We start from the raw sequence: 26,408 nt of genomic DNA, 5'->3' as shown, positions 1-26,408 counted from the left end.
CAGCTCTTTGAAAAATGCCATTGTGATTTTGATTGGGATGGCATTGAAAGTATAGATTGCTCTGGGCAGCATAAACATTTTAACATTAATTCTTCTGATTCATGAGCATGGAATGTTTTTCCATCTTTTTGTGTCTTCTTCAATTTCTTTCATAAGTGCTCTATGGTTTCTAGAGTATAGATCCTTTACCTCTTTTGTTAGGTTTATTCCTAGGTATCTTATGGCTTTTGTTACTATTGTAAATGGGACAGTTTTCTTAAAGAATGAAATGAAACTGGGCCACTCTCTTACATCATACACAAAGATAAACTCTAAATAGATGAAAGACCTTGATGTGAGACAAGAATCCATCAAAATCCTAGAGAAGAACATAGGCAGTAACCTCTTCAATTTCATTCACAGCAACTTCTTTCAAGACACATCTCCAAAGGTAAGAGAAACAAAAGCAAAAATGAACTTTTGGGACTTCACCAAAATAAAATCTTCCTCACAGCAAAGGAAACAATCAACAAAACAAAGAGACAATCCATGGAATGTTAGAAGATATTTGCAAATGATGCTACAGATAAAGGGCTGGTATCCAAGACCTATAAAGAACTTCTCAAAGTCAACACCTAAATAACAAATCATCAAGTCAAAAAAATGGGCAGAAGACATGAACAGACACTTCTCCAAAGAAGACCAAAAAAAATGGCTAACAGGCACATGAAAAAATGTTCAACATCATTGACCATCAGGGAAATTCAAATCAAAACGACACTGAGATACCACCTTACACCAGTTAAAATGGAAAAAATTGACAAGGCAAGAAACAAAAAATGTTGGAGAGGTTGCAAAGAAAGGGGAACCCTCTTACACTGTTGGTGGGAATGCAAGTTGGTATAGCCACTCTGGAAAATAGTGTGGAGGTTCCTCAAAAAGTTAAAAATAGAGCTACCCTATAACCCGGCAATTGCACTATGGGGTACTTACCCCAAAGATACAGACGTAGTGAAAAGAAGGATCACATACACCCCAATATTCATAACAACAATGTGGACAATAGCCAAACTGTGGAAGGAGCCAAGATGCCCTTCAACAGACGAATGGATAAAGAAGATGTGGTCACTCATACATACAATGGAATATTACTCAGCCATCAGAAAGGATGAATACCCAACATTTTTATCACCATCGATGGAACTGGAGGAGATTATGCTAAGTGAAATAAGTCAAGCAGAGAAAGACAATTATCATATTGTTTCATTTATTTGTGGGATACAAGGAATAGCATGGAGGACATTAGGAGAAGGATGGGAAAAATGAAGGGGGGTGGAAATCAGAGGATGAGATAACCATGAAAGACTATGGACTCCAGGAAGCAAACTGAGGGTTTTAGAGGGGAGGAGGTGGGAGGATGGGTTAGCCCAGTGATGGGTATTAAGGAGGGCGTGTATTGCATGGAGCCCTGGGTGTTATAAGCAAGCAATGAATCATGGGATACTACATAAAAAACTAATGATGTACTGTATAGTGACTAATGTACCATAATAAAAATTTTTTTTTAAAAATTTATATTCACCATTTCATCATCCTCTCCCATTTCCACTTTTTAAAAAATATATATCCATGTATCAAACAGAGAACTCACATGAAGTCCTTGGGTGAAGCTTTCTAGAGAGCAGAAGCATTGATAGGGCTGGCTTGTTGTGTCACACTTATCAGCATGACCATAGCACTGACATCTGTGAACAGAAACATCAGACAATTCCTAAGCCAACTCAACTATGAATATATTTAAGGATCTGTGAATATATCCACTATGTGTATCCAACAAGGAAGTCAAGTATGTTAATCAACACAAAATTCAGTTTCTCTTTTATCATATAGATGTTCATGAAAGTTGTTAACTAATCCTAAAGTATTGGATAAAATGTTATCAATATCCAAACCATATTGTTCTGAGAAGGTAATTTTTAAGCCTCCCTAGGAAAAGAGTTGAGGGTTGTTTCCACCTACAACAGTATGTAGCAAACTTGCCAAGGCATTTATTGAAACTGTTAAAGACAGAATTGGAACAAGAAAGTTTTAAAATAAACTGCAGGATGAAATTAACATATTTCAATTATTTGTTTTTTCCCCCCAAAGTTAGATGGTGAATATTTAATAGTATTATTATTTATCTTATAGTATTACTAAACAAACAATACTTATAGTTTGGTATTTTGGTCTGTTTCTAAAGATGTACTTTATTTACAGTGCATATCACTCTTCTAGCACAATTTGATTCTAAATATAACCTACATGTACCATTTCCATACCAGTGAGTATCTCCAATTATCTGTGTTTTGATATATTGAGCCATGTTCTCAAATATTGTCAGATGTTTATAAATTATTTAGGGAATATTAGTTTTTCTTCTTAGGAAGACAAATATTCCCCATAAACTTGTAAATTGTGAACTCGGAGAGATCAAGCCCTGTACTTACAAAGTAGCTGGTAGTATAGTTGTAACTTGAAATCTAGCTCCTGCTCTCTGATTTCAAGAATACTTGAAAAATATATTCCAGAAAAAAACTAGCAAAATACTTGGTAAATTATTTCTAAGCCCGATTCAGGACATCATACCTTCTAAACCCAATTTTAGCCTTTGAAAATTGATTCCACAACAGTGTGGTCTTACATACAGAAAAGAATTACATACAAATCTTTCCAAAAAAATCTTAGAGTAGGAAACCATTTCAAAATGCAAAGTTTGGAATCTGGCTTGCTGTAAATCTTAATGTATTTTTAAATAACTATGACAAAAATCTGGTTGAAAACAAAACTCATAGGGAAAAGGACCCTGCAATCAAAGTGTGGTAATTAACATTACCTCCCAGTGATGGTGATTTCATTGACTGCATAGTATCTGTGTCTGAGGCTGATAGGAGTCTCAGTTGTATAGTACTGTCCATGAAAATGAAGTCTTATTTGGGTGGCTTTTACAAACTCTTGAAGAGATGGGGTATTATAAAAGTCATTGTAGCCAGGTCGGTGATTTGGTCCAGGTGATAGAATGCTCAATGTGATGTTACCATGGGAATATGGAGTAAAACTGTTGATGAAAAAAATTTGAAGTCATGAAAAGTTATTCATATTTTTAACAAAACATCGTAACTTCAAGACATTACTACACAATATTTGTAACAGCTTAAATTCTTCTTTCTGGGAAACATACATATCTTTGATACTTCATGTGCAAATATAATAGCATCACAGAAAAATGTAGCAAAACATTTTATAGAGGGCATAATAAAATTCTATTAATATAGATAACTTGCTAAAACAATTGGAAAATCAGATTATAAAGTCCAAATGAGACTATAAACAAAAGATAGTGTCAAGTCTTTTAAGATAACTCAATTTTTTTATTAAGATTTTATTTATTTATTTTAGAGAGAGAGAGCGAGAGAGCAAGGGAGCAGGGAGGGGAGCAAAGGGCTAGGCAGAGGGAGCGGGAAAGAATCCCAAGCAGACTCCATGCTGAATGCAAAGCCCGACGTGGGGCTTGATCTTACAACCCTGAGATCATGAACTGAGCTAAAACCAATAGTCAGTTGTTTAACCGACCAAGCCACCCAGGCCCTCCCATGAGAATTTCAATGCAGTTTAAAACTCAAGTTAGGGGGGACTCTTAAAAGAACCTGCCTCAGAAGGTTAGTGGTGGAGGGAAATCTCTACCAGCCTAATGAGTTAGTCTACCTTTGCTTCTTATTAACCCAGCAGTCTATTAAAATGAACTCCTTCAAATATAATTATTTGTTAAATATTCATACGTGGAAAGCTGAAGACAGTTGACAGAATCAGGATTTTCCAATTTTCCATTATTTTCCATGCCAAAATCTCTGCAATTTCTAGCAAAAAACTGCCAGTCCTCCCAATCTAGGTTGTCCTCCTTCTTCCTTTGAATCCTTATTGCTGTTGGTTGTGGACTAAGGAATTGAATGATAATATAAAACACCTGAAAATGGATAAGTTAATCATTGTCTTTAAGTTTTAAATCAACATAAGTCAAACCAGGGAATTGTTAGTTTCAAAAATAATAGTTTACTTCCTCATATATTCATCAAATATTTATTGGACAGCCAGAGACTTCATAGCCTTATAGTAAAAGGAACACAATCTATAATTGCATATCCATCCTTTCCCAAGGATTCTATAAATTAAGTGCAAATTAATATTAAGTTTGATAGAAAGACATGGAAAAAGAACCTTACTTACATGAGATAATTGTTATATAAGTTCTTTTTAAGTGATTACTTAGAATAAGCACCTCATAGATATAAATCTAATAAATATAAATAAGTAAGAATAAATACAAAAATATAAAAAAAATAAATAAAAATAATTATTTTCAATATTTCATATGATTTCATAAAATATCTAAAAAGTAGGCCCTACATATTTTTTTAGATATTTTTATTTTATACATTATTATATACTACTTTAGTGAAGTAATGTTCAATCGCCTAATTCACCTTGTAATAGATTGAATTGCGTCTCCAAATAGATACGTTCAAGAACTAACTCCTGGTACCTGTGAATGTAACCTTTGGAAATAGGGTATTTACAGATGTAATTAACTTAAGGACCTGAAGGTGAAATCATCCTGGATGAAGCCTGGGCCTTACAACAGAACGAGAAGAAAAAACTGACACATAGAAACAAGGAGGAAGGCCTGTGCAAATAGAGGCAGAGATGGGAGTTATGTGGCCATAAACCAAGGAACACCAGGAGTCACCAGATCTTGGAGGAAGCAAGGAAGGATTCTGCACTAGAGTCTCTGGAGGGAGAGTAGCCCTGCCGATACTTTCATTTTGTTCTCCTGATCTTCAGAACTGTGAGCGAATAAATTTTCTGCTGTTTTAAGCCATTAATTTAGTGATGACTGCTTGTGGCCATTACAGGAAATTAATACACCCCATTATTTCAAATTACCTGATACTGTCCATTTTCCAAATCTATAGAAATAGTCACTCCTTGATGAAGCTGGGTAATATTTGTAAACACTTGTGAAACCCACGAAGTACCAATATCATTATCATTGACAAAAGAAAGAGGATGGGCTTCAGGATTGAGCCGTAACACCCTATCCGTGGTTGTGTCTTCTGCGTCATTGGGAATGCAGTACCGCTGTCCCAAAGGATGGACCCTAGGGTGGCTGCCAGGGCAGCGGCAATGGGACTGGATATGCAATCTGAACAGATCTCCAGAAAAAACTTCCAGAATCTCCCTGTAGGTGTAAGAAGCAGACTGTAAGGACAAATAGCTCAGCAGTAATAGAACTTCCAAGGGTTGTTACTAATGAATATCACTATTTTAATGCTTTGATTACTACCCATTTAATTTTAATTATTTTCTAAACAGAACATAAGATCAAACTCATTCCTGGCCAAACAAACATACTCATAAAATGGATATTAGAAACAGTAAATTCTTAAGTGTTTTAACTTTTTACATTGAGAAGCATGGGTAGGTCCTGGTCTGATTATTGAGACATTTATTTAAATATCATATTTTATTGTGCCTATTTGTGATGGGAAAAAAAAAGGTAACATTCATTTAGGTTGTTAAACTGACTTACCCCAAAAATGAATGATAATATATTGAATATCCTAAGGGTTATAGATACTGTTTCCAATTCATCCATGGGAAAGAAATAAGAAAGCAAGTATCATTTTGTCTGCTGCTGTTTTAAGTAAAGGGACTGAGGCCAAGACCATCTGTCAGTGGTTTCCTGTGACTCATCAGTACAGATTTCGGCACCCTAAAGTGCTTCAATGGCTTTGGATCACCTGTCAGCTGCCAACAGTCAAAGAATAATGCCAATTCCAGGCAGACATATTTAATTTTTCCATTAAGGGCAATATAGCTGTTCTAGGTCAGAATTAGTTATTCTATTTATAGGCATTCTTTCCCATAATACCTTTCCAGACATCTTAGGTAGGCCAACACCAGTAACCCAGGTATAACTAGAGAGATGAGGCTTTTTCCTGTAGATTCCACTGGGGGGAATGGAATCAGGCAGTTTTTCCCATTCACTAAATCACATTAAATCACACCTTCTTCTTTAAGAAGAAAACCTTCATAACAGGTTTTGAATGGGACCAAAAGTGACATCTTGGCTCCCAGGAAAAACTTTATTAGCCCCCCAGATTATTGCAACACTGCTCTCCAGAATTTTAGACACAGGTGATTCAAAGGGTAGTGAGACTGCTGCCAGGAAATCTCCCTAATAATGTGTTCCAGTGTTCCAGCACACTTTGTTCAGATATCTCACGATTATATAGATTAGTAAAGAGTGTTTATATTTCTAATGGACATACCACTGACCACAGCAGCACCTCAGGAGCAACACTTCTCAAATTGACAAGAGCTACTCCTGTCGTTTGGAAATTCACAACACTAATCTGTATCTTCCTTTAAGAAATATGAATAAACATTATTCTTTTTGATCCTTAATAGAAATAAACAACATCAACTCATCTATACAACAATGTACTATCATATAATCAAATCATTACTTGGGAAAGAAACTTCAGAGAACATCTAAGCAGAATTTCACTTGAACTTTTCTGAAGACAATGAAAATCTATGTTTCTTTAAGAATCCCTAGGAAAGATTTCCCACCTATTATTAAGATGAAATACTTGGTTAACACTAGTCCAAATGTATATAATTTTTGTTCACTGGAAATAGAAAAAAATATAAAAAATTACTCATTCTTTTTGTCTCTAAGTCTAATAGCTCAGTCTCTTGAGACTTTCCCATATATCAAAATAATCATTTTCATTTTTCTAAATTCTTAGTACTTATAAATTCAGCAAAGCAAGTTTAAAAGGCAGATAGAGCAGTTTCTTATGTATCAGAAACTACGTCATGTACCCCAAGTTCTAAAATACAACTTATTTTTAAAAATCTAGTTTCTTTAGAGAAAATCCTTTGTAAAGAATTTCATCAATTTCATATTATAAGGAATTACCCAATGGAGTAGCACTAGTGAATAACAATCATAGGCTAAGCCAAAGTAAACATTGTAAACATTAACTGGGTGATATTTGTCAAATGCTGTAAAGATGAAAATAATATAATCTTTTGCAACTCTTACGTAAGCAAATTCAGGAATTATTCTTACACCTGTTGAGTTCTACAACACCACATTCACTTACCTGTTTGTAAGTGCCACTTGGTAAAATCGAAAATCTTGCATTCTTCCAACAAACTGCTCTAATCCTGCAGAGGACATATAATATACATAATATAAAAAGTCACAGTTTTCCAAGCAGTGGCTGACAAACATTCAAGTGAAATTGCTTTAAAGCTATAAAATTTCCAATCATATTTATATCATAGCTTTTTCAAACTCCTAGAGGCCAATATATGATTTGCCTATACCACATAATAATTAATAGTCATAATTATCTCCACAGACATTGCAGAATTTAAGTCAAAGTGAATATTTGCCCAGCTTATTTACTGGCCTAACCTGTGGGTCAAATAAAATTTTTTTTTTAGTATTTCTTTTAATTGAGGTATAGTTGACAAACAGTGTTACATTACTTCCAAGGGTACAACATAATTCGACAATTCTATATGTTATACAGTATTCACCACAAGTGTAGCTCCCATCTGTCACCATAAAATGCATTACAATACCATTGATTCTATTCCCTATGCTGTACTTTTCATCCCTGTGACTTATTCATTCCATAACTCTCCAAATCAAATTTCTCTCTAGTTTATAAACCTATAAATCTATCATGTTATCAGTGCTAAATTTGATTGTCATCTACTTTCAACTGCAATTTCCAGAGCATTTGCATTGCCAAGAGAAAGACTCCCACCTGTTCTGTCATTCCCCCTGCTCTGTCTCCAAGCTCCAGAGTATCACTTTGGGTCATCTCCAAACTTAGATTAATGCCTGGTCTAGAAAATCTCCAGGAAATGAAGATAAATTGAAAACCTCCTACTCATAAATTCTGAGTTATTCACATATATCAATGGCATTCTAGCTCAGTCTCAGATTCCATTATCTCCTGAGAATTCTTCTAAGACAAGCCAGATTCAAAGCCCACTCTTCATTGAATTAGGTGAACTTTCAATGTGTAGGTAGATATCAACCTTAAACTGCTTAATATTATTTTATTGATTCATTTAGCAAATATTTATTTAGGATTTAATAACAGATAAGCCCAAGAGAGTGGGAACAGAAAAACCTAAGAAAACTAATACTTCTAAGGTTTTTTTCTTATGCTATAATAATGAGAAAAATTTTATTAAAATGGCAAAATCCTAGCTAGAGTTTGGATCATGGGAACACAAAAAGGGGGATGTGGCACCTTATTGTGCCAATTCAATAGTTAAGTGGTTTTTTAAATTAAATTTAGAGCAGTGGCCAACTTATCAAGTGGTCATTTTGTCACATGTGTTTGTTTTTAAGCTATACTCCTTTTATTTTTGTCTTGATGATAGAGTTTTAAAGAATATTGGATCTATCCTTGCTGCAGCTTCTTGGTGGTGACATGGAAGAAACTAGGACAGAGTAAGGATATATCTGATGAATAAAACATACAGAGTAGAATTAGCACACTGAATAGTCTGAGATGTTGATCTCAGAAGCAAGAGGATGAATGAGCAAAGAGGGTGACACTTGGCATAAAAAGAGTATGTGTCTGTGTAAATGTGTATGTGTATATATATATTTTTTTAAATATATATTTATGTTGAAGGATATTTAAGAAAGTAACCAAAAATATTTTATATATTCTTTCATAAGCATAGATATTTTCAATCAATATACTTTCAAAAAATATATAACTATAGGCTTTTGCTCTCCACCCCTCTATCTCAGGCTTTCACACACCCTAAAACCTGAGGTCCAAAGGAAAAAGATGGACTATGCAGCCTCCTGCTCTAACTTTTCTGTAAGGAGAGTTGCCCTATTCTATCTGTCCAGAAACAGGCAGCTGAAACAAATGCAAACTAATTATTATTTAAAGCAGTGTTATGAAGACTAAACAAAAAGTACTATAAAACTTTGTAGAAATTTTTAAATTTCCAACACATTGCTTTAAAATGTGTAATTTAAAATGTATAATTAAAAGAAATAAGAAAATGTGATAAAATATCCATTGGTGAATTGGTCATCTAGAAACCTTGATAAATTGACCTGGATCCACAATCTAAAGCTGAGCGAAGCAGGGAATGGCCTAAGGCAGGATAGGCCTTTCTTGGAGATGGGGGGAAGACGGGAAGAACAGGTACGAATACAGTTAAGCCATTGTGTGCTATGTGTTTTGTCTGGGGAATAGGGAGGACAAACAAGGGAAATTACTCATGGTATGAATTTTCTTTCTGAGATAATTTCTTTCTGCCATGTTGTCTTCCTAAATGAAGGAAGCTGGATTTACCTCTTATTTCTTTACCTTCACCTGTTAAATATTTTATCTCAAATAACCCAGAAAATATAGATAATGAAAAATAGATAATCATTTGTAATTTTAAAAGGTCTAATACAACTGAAAGCAAAAATGATGAATGCTTTGATTTTGTCAAAGCCAGAATCATGACTAAATTGTCAAGGTGGTTATATTCTTTTATACATTAATCCATTCAACAAGTATTTATTGAGAACTTATTATGTGCCAGGCACTTTCATGGATTCCAAAGATGCAGCAGTTAATGAAATAGGCACAAAACAAACAAAAAACTTCTTTTTATGGGGCTTGCATTCAAGCAGCTAGATGAACATAGTAAATGAGGAATTAATATAGTATCCTAGAACATGATAAATGCTATGAAAACTGGGAAAATTAGACCAGTTTGGAAAGCATAGACTGGACTTTTAATTTGGATGTTATGTTCAAGAGAGGTTTCATTGAGTGTATTGATTCAATGTGGTATTGACAGGGGAATGGGAATAAATCATGCATATATCTAGGGGCAAAATATTCCAGACAGAAGTCAATGAGTGCACAGATCCCTAAGGCAATATGCTTGCAATGTGAGAAGAACTGCAAGGAGCTAGCTTCCTGGAGCAGAATAATAGAGGGGAGGGGAGGCTATTGGAAGATAAGGTCAGACAAGTAAATGCTGGGGTAATGGGATTCAAATCATTAAAAGCCTTTCAAACCTATTGTAAAGACTTTGATTTTTATTCCGAATGAAACAGGAAGTCACTCGAGGGTTTACAGTAGAGGAGTGACATGATCTCAGGTTTATTCAAAAGTGTTGAGAATAGAAGTAGTGAGAAGTAAAAGTAGTGAGACAAGTTAAATCCAAGTAAAAAATAATTGTACTCAGGCCAACGTGTAGAAGTGGAGGTGTACATTTCAATGCTGATAACTTAGAATTCACTTCCTATATTTTAATAATAGTTAAAGGGAAGCTCTGCTGCAGAGGGATAATGAAATATGTTTTATCATCTATAAAATATAGGGACTTATTTTATTATCTTTAAAAATCATTTTAGTTTTAAGTTTTGGAGTCTGAACATAGAACAATCACATCCTCTATTGCAGAAATTCGTATTTGAAGAAATTTTCAAAACAAAAAAAGTTAGAAAAAGTTCTCTAAAGACCTAGCACTAATGTAAATCATCCATTCCATATAAGAGACTAATGGTTTTGATTTATGGGGAATATATCATAAAATATTTTAAGTCATAAAAATGGATTTTACTCGTTTTTTGCTAGTTGCTAATTTGTTAACAATAGATAATCATTGGAATAACTATTATATAAAAAGATTCTTCTTTGAAAAAATATTCATATCCAAAAATAGGTCTAAGTAATATAAATGGACCAAGGAAATAGATATGACTCAAGCCAGAAATTTCTCATAGTTGTCTATTCAGAAAACAGATAATGACTGGAAAAAAGTCGTATATCCCCATTACAACAGGTAGCACAGCAAAATTAGTTAAATGAGAAAACTGTGAGTAAATAATCTAATATATAAATCTGGGTAAACACAGGTTTTCAAAAAGCCTAAAATAAATGTCAAACAAATGGGAAAGAAAGAAATAAAACTGCCTCTATTCATGGATAACATGAGTGTCTACTTAGAGAATCCCAGTGAATCTACATAAAAGCTACAAGAAGTAATAAGAGAATTTAACAATTTTACATGACACAAGTTAAATATTTGTGTTAAATATTAACACAAGTTAAATATATCAATTCAATCCTTATATATTAGTAACGAAACACTGAAAATAAGTTTTTTAAAGTACCATTTATATTAGCCATAAAACATGAAAACATGAAGTTATAAATTAAAACATGGCAGCATATACAGGAAAAAATACAAGACAATGATGAAAGAAATCACAGAATGTCATTAAGCAGAGTGAGAATAACTGACAATTCTCTCTGCCATAAAATCAATGAAAACATGACGAAAGAGTGCCAGATAAACGTCTCTGGAAATCTGTATATTAACCAAAGTTTTGGACAAATCTGGGAGGCTTTTTTTTTTTTTTAATGTCTGATTATCAGTAAGAATAGCATGCTTCAGTGGCATTTTAACTTTCTCTATTCCCATCCTCCTCTCTGCCATTCAGTGGTAACCTTGAAAATAAACATTCATAATAACAGTGAAAAGCAACAGCTTAGCAGCCATAGAAGAAATCAGAATGAGACTAGAGTTCTTACAAAACCTCAAACTCAGGAAACTGTCACTATTTAATCTGTCTAGCTATATCTTAGGAAACCCCATGAGCAAGACCTGAACATAATCAGAGCTTATCCAGTGGAAAGTCTTTTCTTTAGGGATGTTTGTGGAAAACAGTCAGTGGCAATTGTTTAACATTGCAGTTGCCTGAGGCAGGGATAATAGATGGGGTAACAATGAACAAATCAAAAAGGTCAAATAGAAGAGCTGAAGTATGAAATGTTCATAGGGGGATTTACAAAGCTCTTAAATATTACTGGAAATCTAGAAGCCCATGGACATGCAAAGGTCTATGTGCATGCCCAAGAGAGACCTGAAAAGGATCTAAGCTCTCACCTCTACTTGACCTTCCAGTTCTGCACAAGCAGAGAGTGTTAACTAAAGAAGACAGCTTATTAAAGAAGACAGCTTACCCACTTATATGTTGGAGTCACACCACAACACAAATATAGAGCTATCAGCAAAGAATGAAAAACTTACTTATTCTAGAAATTTAAGAAATTCTCTCTTCAATTACTTAGTTGAGCACTAAGTTAATTGCACAGAGATTTCAGTACCACATGTGACAACAATACAGACTTTATGTAATTCATTCAGGAAAGTCACTACAATATTAGAATAATTGGATCCCAGAAGGAAAAGAAAGGAGGGGGGGTGCCTAAAAGCATATTGGAGTAAATTACAGTGGAGATCTTCCCTACTTTGGGGAAGGAAACGGGCATCAAAATCCCAAAAAGCACAGAGAACCTCCCTCAAAATCAAGAAAAATAGGTCAACACCCTGTCATCTAATATTAAAACTTACAAGTCTCAGAGACAAAGAGAAAATCCTGAAAGCAGCTCAGGACAAGAGGTCTGTAACATATAATGGCAGAAATATTAGTTTGGTAACAGACCTATCCACAGGGTCCGACAGGCCAGAAAGCACTGGTGTGATATATTCAGAGCACTGAGCAAGAAAAAATATGCAGCCAAGAATACTATATCCACCTAGGCTATCATTGAAAATGAATGAGAAAAAAAAAGTTTCAAGGACACACAAAAACTAAAAGAATTTGCAAACACCAAACCAGCATTACAGGAAATAGTCAAAGGGGTACTCTAAACAAAGAAAGGGCCTAAAAGTAACAGATCAGAAAGAACAGTGACAGTCACCCCACAGGCAATACAATGGCACTAAATTCATATCTTTCGATAGTTACCCTTTCAATAGTTACCCTAAATGTAAATGGGCTAAATGCCCCAATCAAAAGACATAGGGTGTCATATTGGATTAAAAACACATAAACAAACACAAAACACACAGGACTCTTCGATATGCTGTCTGCAAGAGACTCATTTTAGACCCAAAGACACCTCCAGATTGAAAGTGAGAGTGTGGAAAACCATCTACCTGTTAATGAACATCAGAGGAAATCTGGGGTGGCAATCCTTATATCAGATAAATTATATTTTAAGCCAAAGACTATAATAAGAGATGACAAAGGACACTATTATCATACTCAAAGGGTCTGTCCAACAAGAAGATCTAACAATTTTAAATATCTATGCCCCTAACATGGAAGCAGCCAACTATATAAACCAATTAATAACAAAATCAAAGAAACACATAGACAATAATATGATAATAGGAGGGGATTTTAACACCACCCTCACTGAAATGGACAGGTCATCCAAGCAAAAGATCAACAAGGAAATAAAGGCTTTAAATGACACACTGGACCAGATGAACATCACAGATATATTCAAAACATTCCATCCAAAAGCAACAGAATACACATTCTTCTCTAGTGCACATGAAATAGTCTCCAGAATAGATCTCATCCTGGGTCACAAATTGAGTCTTAACTGGTACCACAAGTTAGGGATCATTCCCTGCACATTTTCAGACCACAATGTTCTGAAGCTAGAACTCAATCACAAGAGGAAATTTGGGAAAGAACCATATACATGGAGGCTAAAGAGCATCCTACTAAAGAATGAATGGGTCAACCAGGAAATTAAAGAAGAATTGAAAAAAATCCATGGAAACAAATGATAATGAAAACACAACTATTCAAAATCTTTGGAACACAGCAAAGATGGTCCTGAGAGGAAAGTATATAGCAAGAAACAACTGTATTCTCAAGAAACAAGAATGTCTCCAATACACAACCTGACACTATACCAACAGGAGCCGGAGAAAGAATAACAAAGAAAGCCTAAACCCAGCAGGAGAAGAGAAATAATCAAGATCAGAGTAGAAATCAATGAAATAGAAACCAAAAGAACAATAGAAAAGATCAAGGACACTAGGAGATTGTTCTTTGAAAGAATTAATAAGATTGATAAACCTCTGCCCAGAGTTATCAAAAAGAAAAGAGGAAGGACCCAAATTGATAAAATCATGAATGAAAGAGGAGAGATCACAACCAACACCAAAGAAATACAAACAATTATAAGAACATATATTGAGCAATTATACGCCAGCGAATTAGATACTCCGGAAGAAATGGATACATTCCTGGAGACATATAAACTACCAAAATGGAACCAGGAAGAAATAGAAAACCTGAACAGACCCATAAACAGTAAGGAAATTGAAGAGGTCATCAAAAGTCTCCCAATAAACAAGATCCCAGGGCCAGATGGCTTCCCAGGGGAATTCTACCAAACATTTAAAGAAGAATTAATACTTATTCCCCTGAAATTGTTCCAAAAAATAGAAAGGAAAACTTCCAAACTTATTTGATGAGGCCAGCATTACCTTGATCCCAAAACCAGACAAATACCCCATCAAAAAGGAGAATTACAGACCAATACCCCTGATGAACGTGGATGCAAAAATACTCAGCAAAATACGAGCCCATAGGACTCAACAGTACATTAAAAAGATTATTCACCCCAACCAAGTGGGATTTATTCCTGGGCTTCAAGTTTGGTTCAACAACTGCAAATAAATGTGATACAATACATTAATAAAAGAAAGAATAAGAACCATAGGATACTTTCAATAGATGCAGAAAAACCAAATGACAAAATACAGCATCCTTTCTTGAGCAGAACTCTTCCCAGTTTAGGGATAGAGGATACATACCTCAATATCATAAAACCCATCTATGAGAAGCCCACAGCAAATATCATTCTCAATGGAGAAAAACTGAGAGCTTTTCTCCTCAGATCAGGAACATGGTTGGGATGTCCACTATCACCACTGATATTCAACATAGTAGAAGTCCTAGCCCTCAGCAATCAGACAACAAAAAGAAATAAAAGACATCTGAATCAGCAAAGAAGAAGTCAAACTCTCACTCTTTGCAGATGATATGATACTTTATGTGGAAAACCCAAAAGACTTCACTCCAAAATTGCTAGAATTCATACAGGTATTTAGTAAAGTGTCAGGATATAAAATCAATGCATAGAAAGCAGTTGCATTCCTACACACCAACAACAAGACAGAAGAAAGAGAAATTAAGAAGTTTATCCCATTTACAAATGCACCAAAAACCATAAGATACCTAGGAATAAATCTAACCAAAGAGGCAAAGAATCTGTACTCAGAAAACTATAGAATACTCATGAAAGAAATTGAGGAAGACACAAAGAAATGGAAAAATGTTCCATGCTCATAGATTGGAAGAACAAATATTGTGAAAGTATCTATGCCACCTAGAGCAATCAACACATTCAAAGCAATCCCTATCAAAATACCATCAACTTTTGTAAAAGAAATGGAACAAATAATCCTAAAATTTATATGGAACCAGAAAAGACCCCGAATAGCCAAGGAATGTTGAAAAAGAAAACCAAAGCTAACAGGATTACAATTCCAGACTTCAAGCTCATTACGAAGCTGTGATAATCAAGACAGTATGGTACTGGCACAAAAACAGACACATAGATGAATAGAACAGAAGAGAGAGCCCAGAAATGGACCCTCAACTCTATGGTCAACTAATCTTTGACAAAGCAGGAAAGAATGTCCAGTGGAAAAAAGACAGCCTCTTCAACAAATGGTGTTGGGAAAATTGGACAGCCACATGCAGAAGAATGAAAGAATGAAACTGGACCATTTCCTTACACCACACACAAAATTAGACTCCAAATGGATGAAAGACTTCAATGTGAGACAGGAATCCATGAAAATCCATGAGGACAACACAGAGAGCAACCTCTTTGACCTCAGCTGCCGCACCTTCTTCCTGGAAACATCGCCAAAGGCAAAGTGACATTTCAACTACCATTATAATACTTGCCTTAAATGTAAATGGTATAGATATCTCCCAGACAAGTAGATATTGGGAGAATGAGAGCAAAAAATACAATATGATCCAACTATGTGCTTTCTTTGAGGGATAAACTCAAAGAAACAAAAAGGTTGAAAGTTAAAAGGTAGAAGAAAAATATGCCACATAAACCATAACCAATAACTACTGGATCAGGAAAAGAATCACACACAAAAAAACTAGAAAATACTTTAAGACAAATGAAAATAAGCACACAACATATTACACTTCATGAGTTTCAGGTAAAGTGATGCTTAAAGAGAAATATAGCTGGAAATATCTATATTAAAGAAGAAAGAAATCAAATCAATGACCTAATATTCTACCTTAAGAAACTGGGCAGGGGGTGGGGGGACAGGGGGAGAGGAAACTCCACTCAAAGTAAGTAGAAAGAAGGAAATTATAAAGATTAGAGTAGACATAAATGAAATAGAAAATAGATAAATAATAGGGAAAACCAACAAATTAAAAGTTTATTCTATAAAAGGCTTAGCAAATCTGACAAACATTTAGCTAGATTGACCAAGAAAAAAAGGAGAGGAAGAGTCAAATTACTAAAATGAGAAATGAAAGAAGGAACATTACAACTGACCTCACAGACATGAAAAGATTATAAGGTAATCCTATAAACAAATATCTTAACAATTATATAACCTAGATAAAATGAACAAATTCCTACAAAGGTACAAACTATGGACATTGACTCAAGAAGAAATAGCAATCTGAATAGAGTTTTAAAAAGCAAAGGGAATAAATTAGTAATAAAAAAAAATTACACACAAAGAAAATCCAGGATCAGATGCCTTAACTGGTGAATTCTTTGAAACATTAAAATCCCTTACAAGATCTCCCAAAAAAGAGAATATGAAGAAACACTCCTCAAATCATTCACAGAGTGAGTTGACTCTATGATGTCATCTTATTTTGATACCAAAACCAATAAAGATAGCACAAGAAAAGAAAGTTACAGATCAATATGTTTTATAAACATAGAGGCAAAATCTTCAACAGAATACTTGTAAACCAAATCCAGCACCATAAATAAAATATATATATATATAACATATAGACAGTAATACAGAGACACCTGAGTGGCTCAGTTGTTAAGCAGCTGTCTCTGACTCAGGTCATGATCTCAGGGTCCTGGGATCGAGCCCCACATCGGGTTCTCTGCTCCACTGGGAGCCTACTTTTCCCTCTCCCACTCGCCCTCCTTATGTTCCCTCTCTCGCTGTCTCTCTCTCTCTGTGTCAAATAAATAAATAAAATATTTTTTAAGTGTAATATATACTATACGAAAGAAATATATACCATAAGAAAGTGAGATTTACCCCAGATATACAAGGCTGGTTGAACATGTGAATATTAAATAATGAAAAGTATTGATAGAATAAAAGATAAAAACCAAATGATCATCTCCGTAGATGCAGGAAAGGCATTTACCAAATTCCAATACTATTTCATTATATTTTTCAGTAATCTCTAGAACAACACTACTTCGTCATGAAAACAAACTATGAAAGAAGGGAACTTCCTCATCTGATAGAGGGCTGTTCTAAAAATCTACATCTAAATTTACATTTAATGGTGAGAAATTAAATTCTTTCCCCCTACAATCAGGAACAAGACACAGAGTCCACTTTTGCCACTTCCATTCAACATTGTTCTGGACATACTAGCCAGGGTAATTAAGTGAGGAAGTAATATTTTCCAGATTAGAAAGGAAGAAGTAAAACAAATGTACACAAGGAGGGGCACCTGGGTGGCTCAGTAGGTTAAAGCCTCTGCCTTTGGCTCAGGTCATGATCCCAGGGTCCAGGGATCGAGCCCCACATCAGGCTCTCTGCTTAGCAGTAAGCCTGCTTTTCTTTCTCTCTCTCTCTGCCTGCCTCTCTGCCTACTTGTGATCTCTATCTGTCAAATAAATTAAAAAACAAAACAAAGCAAAACAAAAAACCAAATGTACACAAGGAGAGATTACAATTATAAAATTTTATAAATTATAAAAAGAGATAAAAATCTAACTGTTGATTTGGGAACAAAGAAATAATACACACTTTTATTCATAAAATGAAATATTAATAATGTAAGTAAAATGAATGAACCAGATGTCAATTCTTAGAAACAATTTTTGTGCAAAAACCAAGTTGAAAATACACTAAGAAGCCATTCATACACATTTTGAGAGAGAGTGAAGATAATAGCCAATATTATATTACTTAAGGATACATACGTATTAGGCTGAACCATTTGAAATAGCTAATAGGTAGCCTTTTTTACATACAAAAATGGCAATTCTATATGCTTCAACCTCATAATAAAAGCATAAAACATACATGAGAATGATAAATGTAAATACAGAATAGGAAAAGGAATTTTTAAAAACCTTTAAAAATTATTTAAATACATTTTGAATTTTCAATGCTATAAATGTCCATTGCCTGGAAAAATCACTGATGTAAAGAAAGCAGGACATTTCTAAGTTATGTTAGAAAGTTAGATACTACTATAAATGCCAAAGTCAAATAAATGGTAATAACAACAGGTTAAGTTACTAAGATTAGATCTGTCCCTTGTGAACCAAAAATTTTAGAATTAGAACTAGAAGTATAATAATTAAGATAGATGGCTTTAAATATCTTTTTAAATATCTTTAAATATCTACCCACAGGTTAAAAGAATTAAAGATAACTACTGCATTCTTTTTTAGAAATAATATCTAGTATGATATAGAACTAAGAATCTTCATTTTTGAAAATAATAAATCTTGAGCATACTGCAAGATGGCAGAGAAGTAGCAGGCTGAGACGAAATCAGGTAGCAGGAGATCAGCTAGACAGCTTATCTAACCATTGTGAACACCTACAAATCCAACGGGAAATGGAAGAGAAGAAGAGCAACAATTCTAGAAACAGAAAATCGATCACTTTCTGAAAGGTAGGACCTGCGGAGAAGTGAATCCAAAGCGACGGGAAGATAGACCGCAGGGGGAGGGACCGGCTCCCGGCAAGCGGCGGAGCAATGGAGCACAAAATCGGGACTTTTAAAAGTCGGCTCCACTGGGAGACATCGATTCAGGGGCTAAACCGGGGGGAAACCCAGGCGGGGTCAGCATAACCCCAGGTCCCGCGGGGTCACAGAAGGAGCGGGGGTGTCTGAGTGCCGCAGAGCTCGCAGGTATTAGAGCGGGGAAGCTGCCTACAGAGACAGAGCCGAGGAGTGAGCTCTCAGCCCGGGGTTACCTTGTGCCGGTGACAGGCTGGGTGGGCTCGGAGCGCAGCTGGAGGCCACGGAGACGGAAGCGACCGGGCCCTTTTCTCCAGGTTCCAGCAATTGACTGCTTTCCTCAAGGCGCGACCACAGGCCAGGGAGGCGGGGCGGATGGGCGCTTTTCTCTGAGGGTGCACGGAGGAGCAGAACCCCAAGCTCTCGGCTCCTCCGGGCGGAGAGACTGGGAGGCCGCCATCTTCATTCCCGTCCTCCGGAACTCTATGGAAAGTGCTCAGGGAACAAAAGCTCCCGAAAGCAAACCCGAGCGGATTACTTAGCCCGGCCCCTGGCAAGGGCGGTGCAATTCCGCCTGCGGCAAAGACACTTGAGAATCACTACAACAGGCCCCTCCCACAGAAGATCAACAAGAAACCCAGCCAAGACCAACTTCACTCACCAAGAACAGCAGAATTCCACAGCAGGAGAAAGCAAATCTTATCTGGACAAAATGACAAGGCGGAAAAACTCACCTCAAAAAAAAGAACAAGAGGCCGTACCGAAGGCTGGAGACCTAATCAATATGGACATTGATAACATGACAGATCTAGAGTTCAGAATGACAATTCTCAAGGTTCTAGCCGGGCTCGAAAAAGGCAAAGAAGATATTAGAGAAACCCTCTCCGGAGAGATAAAAGCCCTTTCTGGAGAAATAAAAGAACTAAAATCTAACCAAGTTGAAATCAAAAAAGCTATTAATGAGGTGCAATCAAAAATGGAAGCTCTCACTGCTAGGATAAATGAGGCAGAAGAAAGAATTAGTGACATAGTAGACCAAATGACAGAGAATAAAGAAGCTGAGCAAAAGAGAGACAAACAAATACTGGACCATGAGGAGAGAATTCGAGAGATAAGCGACACCATAAGACAACACAACATTAGAATCATTGGGATTCCAGAAGAAGAAGAAAGAGAGAGGGGAGCAGAAGGTATATTGGAGACAATTATTGGAGAGAATTTCCCTAATATGGCAAAGGGAACAAACATCAAAATCCAGGAGATGCTAAGAACGCCCCTCAAAATCAATAAAAATAGGTCCACACCTCATCATCTGATAGTAAAATTTACAAGTCTTAGTGACAAAGAGAAAATCCTGAAAGCAGCCTGGGAAAAGAAGTCTGTAACATACAAGGGTAAAAACATTAGATTAGCAGTGGACCTAACCACAGAGACCTGGCAGGCCAGAAAAAACTGGCATGATGTATTCAGAGCACTAAACGAGAAAAACATGCAGCCAAGAATACTATATCCGGCTAGGCTATCACTGAAAATAGAAGGAGAGATAAAGAGCTTCCAGGACAAACAAAAGCTCAAAGAATTTGCAAACACCAAACCAGCTAGACAGGAAATATTGAAAGGGGTCCTCTAAGCAAAGAGAGACCCTAAAAGTAGTAGATCAGAAAGGAACAGAGACAATATACACTAACAGTCACCTTACAGGCAATACAATGGCACTAAATTCATATCTCTCAATAGTTACCCTGAATGTTAATGGGCTAAATGCCCCAATCAAAAGACACAGGGTGTCAGAATGGATAAAAAAACAAAACCCATCAATATGTTGCCTACAAGAAACTCATTTTAGACCTGAAGACACCTCCAGATTCAAAGTGAGGGGGTGGAAACCCATTTACCATGCTAATGGACATCAGAAGAAAGCTGGGGTGGCAATCCTTATATCAGATCAATTAGATTTTAAGCCAAAGACTATAATAAGAGATGACGAAGGACACTATATCATACTCAAAGGGTCTGTCCAACAAGAAGATCTAACAATTTTAAATATCTATGCCCCTAACGTGGGAGCAGCCAACTATATAAACCAATTAATAACAAAATCAAAGAAACACATCAACAATAATACAATAATAGTAGGGGACTTTAACACTCTCCTCACTGAAATGGACAGATCATCCAAGCAAAATATCAACAAAGAAATGAAGGCTTTAAATGACACACTGGACCAGATGGATATCACAGATATATTCAGAACATTTCATCCCAAAGCAACAGAATACACATTCTTCTCTAGTGCACATGGAACATTCTCCAGAATAGATCATATCCTGGGTCATAAATCAGGTCTCAACCAGTATCAAAAGATTGGCATCATTCTCTGCATATTTTCAGACCACAATGCTCTGAAGCTAGAACTCAATCACAAGAGGAAATTTGGAAAGAACCCAAATACATGGAGACTAAACAAGATCCTTCTAAAGAATGAATGGGTCAACCAGAAATTAAAGAAGAATTGAAAAAAATCATGGAAACAAATGATAATGAAAACATGCCCAGCATACTTAAAAAGGGGTATTAGGTTACATGTGGGAAGAGCCAAGATAAATGAGATAGATTATTGCTAGTCAACTTTCAGATTTAACAGCATGCTAAACTCAACTCACTGGATATGCATAACCAGCAGATTTCAAGATGGGGGCTGGAAGTACAGAGTGAAGTTCTCTCAAATGCATCCAGGTTTATTATAATACAACTATTTATAAATATTTTATTTTTAAAACATAAAAATATAAGGTAAATGCAAAATCAGACAGGATTTGAGGGCAGTAGTTAGTTAGTTATCTATAGCAAACTTTCAGGCCTAAAAGCAAAAGAATCAACTAACTTATTTTTAAGGGAGAAAATTAGGTCAGCCTTAAAATTATTCATATCAATGTTAATACCAAAATATAGGGAAATTTCCAAAAAAGTTACCATGGGAATAAAATATAACACTAAGAATTCTATAAAGGCAATCAATTTCAAATGTAAAGACCTTGAGGAGTATAATAACCATGAATCTTCTGAAAATACTACTTAATGATAAAATTCAACCAAACCAGTGATGGATGGAGGAGCCAATGAAATAGGCCTGGATGAGAACACTGAACTTTTGAAATCTCATAATGTCAGGGCACCTAGGTGGCTCAGTGGGTTAAAGCGTCTGCCTTCGGCTCAGGTCATGATCTCAGGGTCCTGGGATCGAGCCCCATATCGGGCTCTCTGCTCAGCGGGGAGCCTGCTTCGCCCTCTCTCTCTCTGCCTGCCTCTCTGCCTACTTGTAATCTCTGTCTGTAAATAAATAAATCTTTAAAAAAAAAAAAAGAAAAGAAAATAACAAATCTTAAAGACTGAGCATTTAACAACACCATTAATAGATTTGCATATGTAAAAAACAAACTCTCAGTGTAGTAGGAAAAAAAAAAGTCTATGTCCTTTCAGCAAATACTTAGGTAATGACCTTTCATCATTCATATCAAGAATTCAGATAGAAAATAAAGGTATGCATGAAGGGATCAGGTTAATTATCTGATTTCTATTTACTTCAGTGTGACACTGAGAAAAACATTATATTCAAAAACAAATTTTAAAAGAAACCATAAAAATCTAGAACTTCAAAATATGGTGAGTCTAGAACAGAGTATCGAAATAGCTTACTTATTTACTTTTTTTAATGCTCAAAGTGGTAAGGCCTTTTTGCAAAAAAACCCAAAAAAAAACAAAAAAAAAACAAAAAAAAACCCTAAAATGGTTTTTTTTCCCAGTTTTGTTGCTACTGTTAATGTTGTTTTGAGGCACCAATAGCAAAGGATAAGAATATACTCCCACTGTTATGGAACAAATAAGGAAATAAATCTCCAAATGAAATCATCACTGCAGACAATAACAAAAAACAAGCATTCAATGTACAGTCACATACAATTAATACAGGTATTATTATATAAATGCATTATACATACACTATTATAAAATTTCTTGAATTAAGAAAGTTTGATGTGGTGCCTGGGTGGCTCAGTGGGTCAAAACCTCTGCCTTAGGCACAGGTCATTATCCCTGGGTCCTGGGATTGAGCCCCACATCGGGCTCTCTGCTCAGTGGGGAGCCTGCTTCCCCCGCCCCTGCCTGCCTCTCTGCTGACTTGTGATCTCTCTCTGTCAAATAAATAAATAAAATCTTTTAAAAACAAAGAAAGTTTGAAAATTCACTGCCAGAATCATTATTTAAATCAGTAAAAAGAAAGTTGTCAGCCTGAAGAATCAACAGATGGCCATAAAATATTCAAAGGTGGTAAACAACCACCAGAAAATAGAAACTAATGTTATGCTCACTTCAATCAATTCCTTTCCTTCTCTTCAGAACCAGCTTTCTCCAATATCTATGCTCAAAACCTCCTTTTCCGTATTGTTCAGTCTCATTGTAAATGATCTCCATCCCTCTTCTCTATCCCTAGACTGCAAGTACACTCTTGATGGCCACACTAGGTGCGATTTTCAGTTTTATAACTTCTTCTTAATATTCTGCTGCTTGATATTATTGAAGAACATCTTGAAATGTTCTTCACTTGTCCTCTAATACCATAACCCTTCTAGACCAGATCTGTATCTCCTCAGTTGCCTCTCCTCTTTATCACCATCCCCCAAACTTCCATCTGTAGCTCTTTTTTCTACATTTCTCTCCTTTAAGAATTTTGTCTGCTGCTAGAATTTCAAAAATAACCTCTATAAGGAATATTCTTACCTCTGTATCATTAGCCCTAAATCAATCCTCAAATCTAGCCACCTGTTTCAAATGATCTTTTGTCACTTCTACTAGGATATTCCTTTTCTGACTCAAATAATCAATGCTCATTCCCCTAAGCTTACTCACTATGCTTTCCCTTCCCTCATCTCCTCTCCTCCATTAACCTTTCCCTCTTTTTTTCTTCCCCCCTCCTCTTCCCCACCTCACATATGTACCCATGTACATACAGAACTCCAACATCCCAACTTCCTTTTAAGATACATCTTTGACCGCTTCTTCTCCTTTAATCACAGTGTCTGCTCAACTACTGCTTTGCAACATTTTATGTTCTAATGAACAAAATAAGTTCATTAGATATCACTTCTGGAGCATTACCAGAGAGGTAAGGCTGACAAACTAACTTAAGCTGTACCCATAAGCTCTTCCCTTTAGATCCTCCTACTCCATTTACTGAGCAAACAGCAAATATTTACTGAATGCTACCACGTGACAGGTGATCTTCCAGGCTCTCGGGATACATCAGTGAACAATATAAACAAAAAGTCCCTGTCTTCACAGAATTTACATTCTAGAGGTTAAAACATACATACACAACAAAAATGATAAGTAACTCATATAATATGTTAAAATGGTAAGTGCCATGGGAGGGGAAAAAAAGAGCATAATGAGGACCAAAAATGGTTAACTGGCATTTGCAATTTTAAACAAGGTGGTAAGGAAGATTTCGTTAAGAAAGTGATATTGGAGCAGACTCAAATAAGAGAGGGAGTCAATCCTGTGGATATCAGGAGGTAAAGACTTCCAGACTAAAGGAATAGTTAATACTGCAAAGACCCTAACACAGAATTGTGCTTCACATATTCAAGAAATAGCAACAATGCCAGGTTTCATGAGACAAATTGAACACAAGAAATGATAGTAATAGTAAAGCCAGAGAAGTAATAGCATTCAGATCATGTAGGTCTTATAGGCCATCTTAAAAATAATGGCCTTCACTCTGGTGAAGCAGGAAAATTATAGAGCATTTCAAACAGAGAAGTAACGTGGTCTGACTCATGTTGTAATAGAACAACCCTGGCTACTGTGTTGTGAATAAAGTGGAGGGCCAAAGTGGAGGGCCAAAGTGGAGGCAGTTAAGAGACTTTGCAGTAATCCAGGCAAAAGCAGCAACCATGCCCTGGACTTTGATGATTCTGGTGGAGGTGATGAGAAGGAATCAAAATCTAGATATATTTTGAAAGTAACATAAACAGGACTCTTCTGTCACGTAACACATCACATGTGAGAAGGACTGGCAAGGATGACTCCAATCTTTGGTTCTGAATTAGTGGAAAAATCAAATTGCCCTTACCTGAGAAAAGAGGATTATGGAAGTGTTTGGGTCAAAGTGAGAGGTCTAAAACATCAGAAGTCCAGTTTGTGAAAAAATAAGTTTGACATATAAATTAAGCATCCAAATGGAGATTTGAGATAGCCTGATGAGCAGTTGGGAACTTAGGAAAGAGGCTGGGGGAAGAAGGAAGGAAGGTAGATTTTAATTTAGAACTCAAGCCATTTAGATGATATTTAAAACTGTTAATCTGGAGGTGATGTTTAAGTAAATGCATGTATATAGACTTGGGAAGAGAGCCAAGGTGTGAGGCCTGGGATACCAATATTAAGAAGTTAAATGGATAAAGAGGAAGCAGGAAATCAAATTGAGAAGTAGCAAGTAGAAACTCAGAGGCAAGCCAGGAGATAATGTGGTCTTAGATGCCAAGTGAAGAAAGTATACCAAGGAAGGAGTGATCTCAACTCATTAAATGATGTTGATGGGTCAAATAGGATAAAGATGTGAAATTAACTATTAGTTTATGATGTCAAGGTCAACAGAGATTTGGCAAGTATAGTTTATAGTGGTGAGCTAAAGCTTGACTGCAGACAGTAGAATTGGGAAAGAAGAATTAAAAAGACAGCTATCATTGACAAAACTTTAAGGGAGTTTTGCTTTAAAAGAGGAGCAAAGAAACAAAACATTGTCTGGTGGAAAGTGGGAGTCGGTCAAGAAAAAAAAATTGATGGAAAAATAACAATATATCCATATTCTTTGAAATGTTGCATTAATACTAGAAAAGTTCCATTAGATGTTACAATAGTGTCTGGACTTCAACTTCAGATTAAGGTACAGAAATCTGTGGGGCTCCTGGGTGACTCAATCGCTTAAACATCTGCCCTCTGCTCAGGTCATGATCCCAGGGTCCTGGGATAGATCTGCGCATTAGGCTCCCCACTCAGCAGGGAGCCTGCTTCTCCCTCTCCTCCCTACTCTTGCTCTCTCTCACTCCAGTCTCTCTCTCTCTCTCTCTCTCTCTCAGATAAATAAAAGCTTTAAAAAAAATAGAAATATGCAACAATCAAAATATGTCAGATAAGCTATACAATTATTTTTTAAAAGATTTTATTTATTTATTTGACAGAGAGAGAGAGAGAGAGCGCAGAAAGGGAGAGAGAGAAGCAGAGTCCCAGCTGAGCAGGGATCCCAGGGTGGGACTGGATCCCAGGACCCCGGGGATCATGACCTGAGCCAAAGGCAGATGCTTAACCGACTGAGCCACCCGGGTGCCCCTATAAAATTATTTTTTAACCCATTAGAAAGCAAAGCACAATGTAAATGAATTAAAGT

The 26,408-nt window shown here is 35.9% G+C and overlaps 1 protein-coding gene across 2 annotated transcripts in view; it reads right to left on the bottom strand.

Moving 5' to 3' along the window:
- USH2A (usherin) overlaps positions 1-26,408 on the bottom strand; it is a gene marked incomplete at both ends in the record, with an annotated part of 700,457 nt that overhangs the window by 616,226 nt on the left and 57,823 nt on the right. For both annotated transcript variants that reach the window (XM_080825193.1, XM_080825194.1), the window contains 5 exons: positions 1,631-1,724; positions 2,855-3,076; positions 3,798-3,982; positions 4,960-5,254; positions 7,191-7,254. In XM_080825193.1, the coding sequence (XP_080681319.1) occupies positions 1,631-1,724; positions 2,855-3,076; positions 3,798-3,982; positions 4,960-5,254; positions 7,191-7,254 (860 nt within the window). The remainder of the gene's footprint in view (positions 1-1,630; positions 1,725-2,854; positions 3,077-3,797; positions 3,983-4,959; positions 5,255-7,190; positions 7,255-26,408) is intronic.

The sequence above is a fragment of the Martes martes genome, assembly GCF_963455335.1.
Source record: "Martes martes genome assembly, chromosome: 15".
NCBI lineage: Eukaryota > Metazoa > Chordata > Mammalia > Carnivora > Mustelidae > Martes > Martes martes.
The sequence above is the reverse complement of the archived record's forward strand: the minus strand, read 5'-3'. Positions and strand labels throughout refer to the sequence as shown.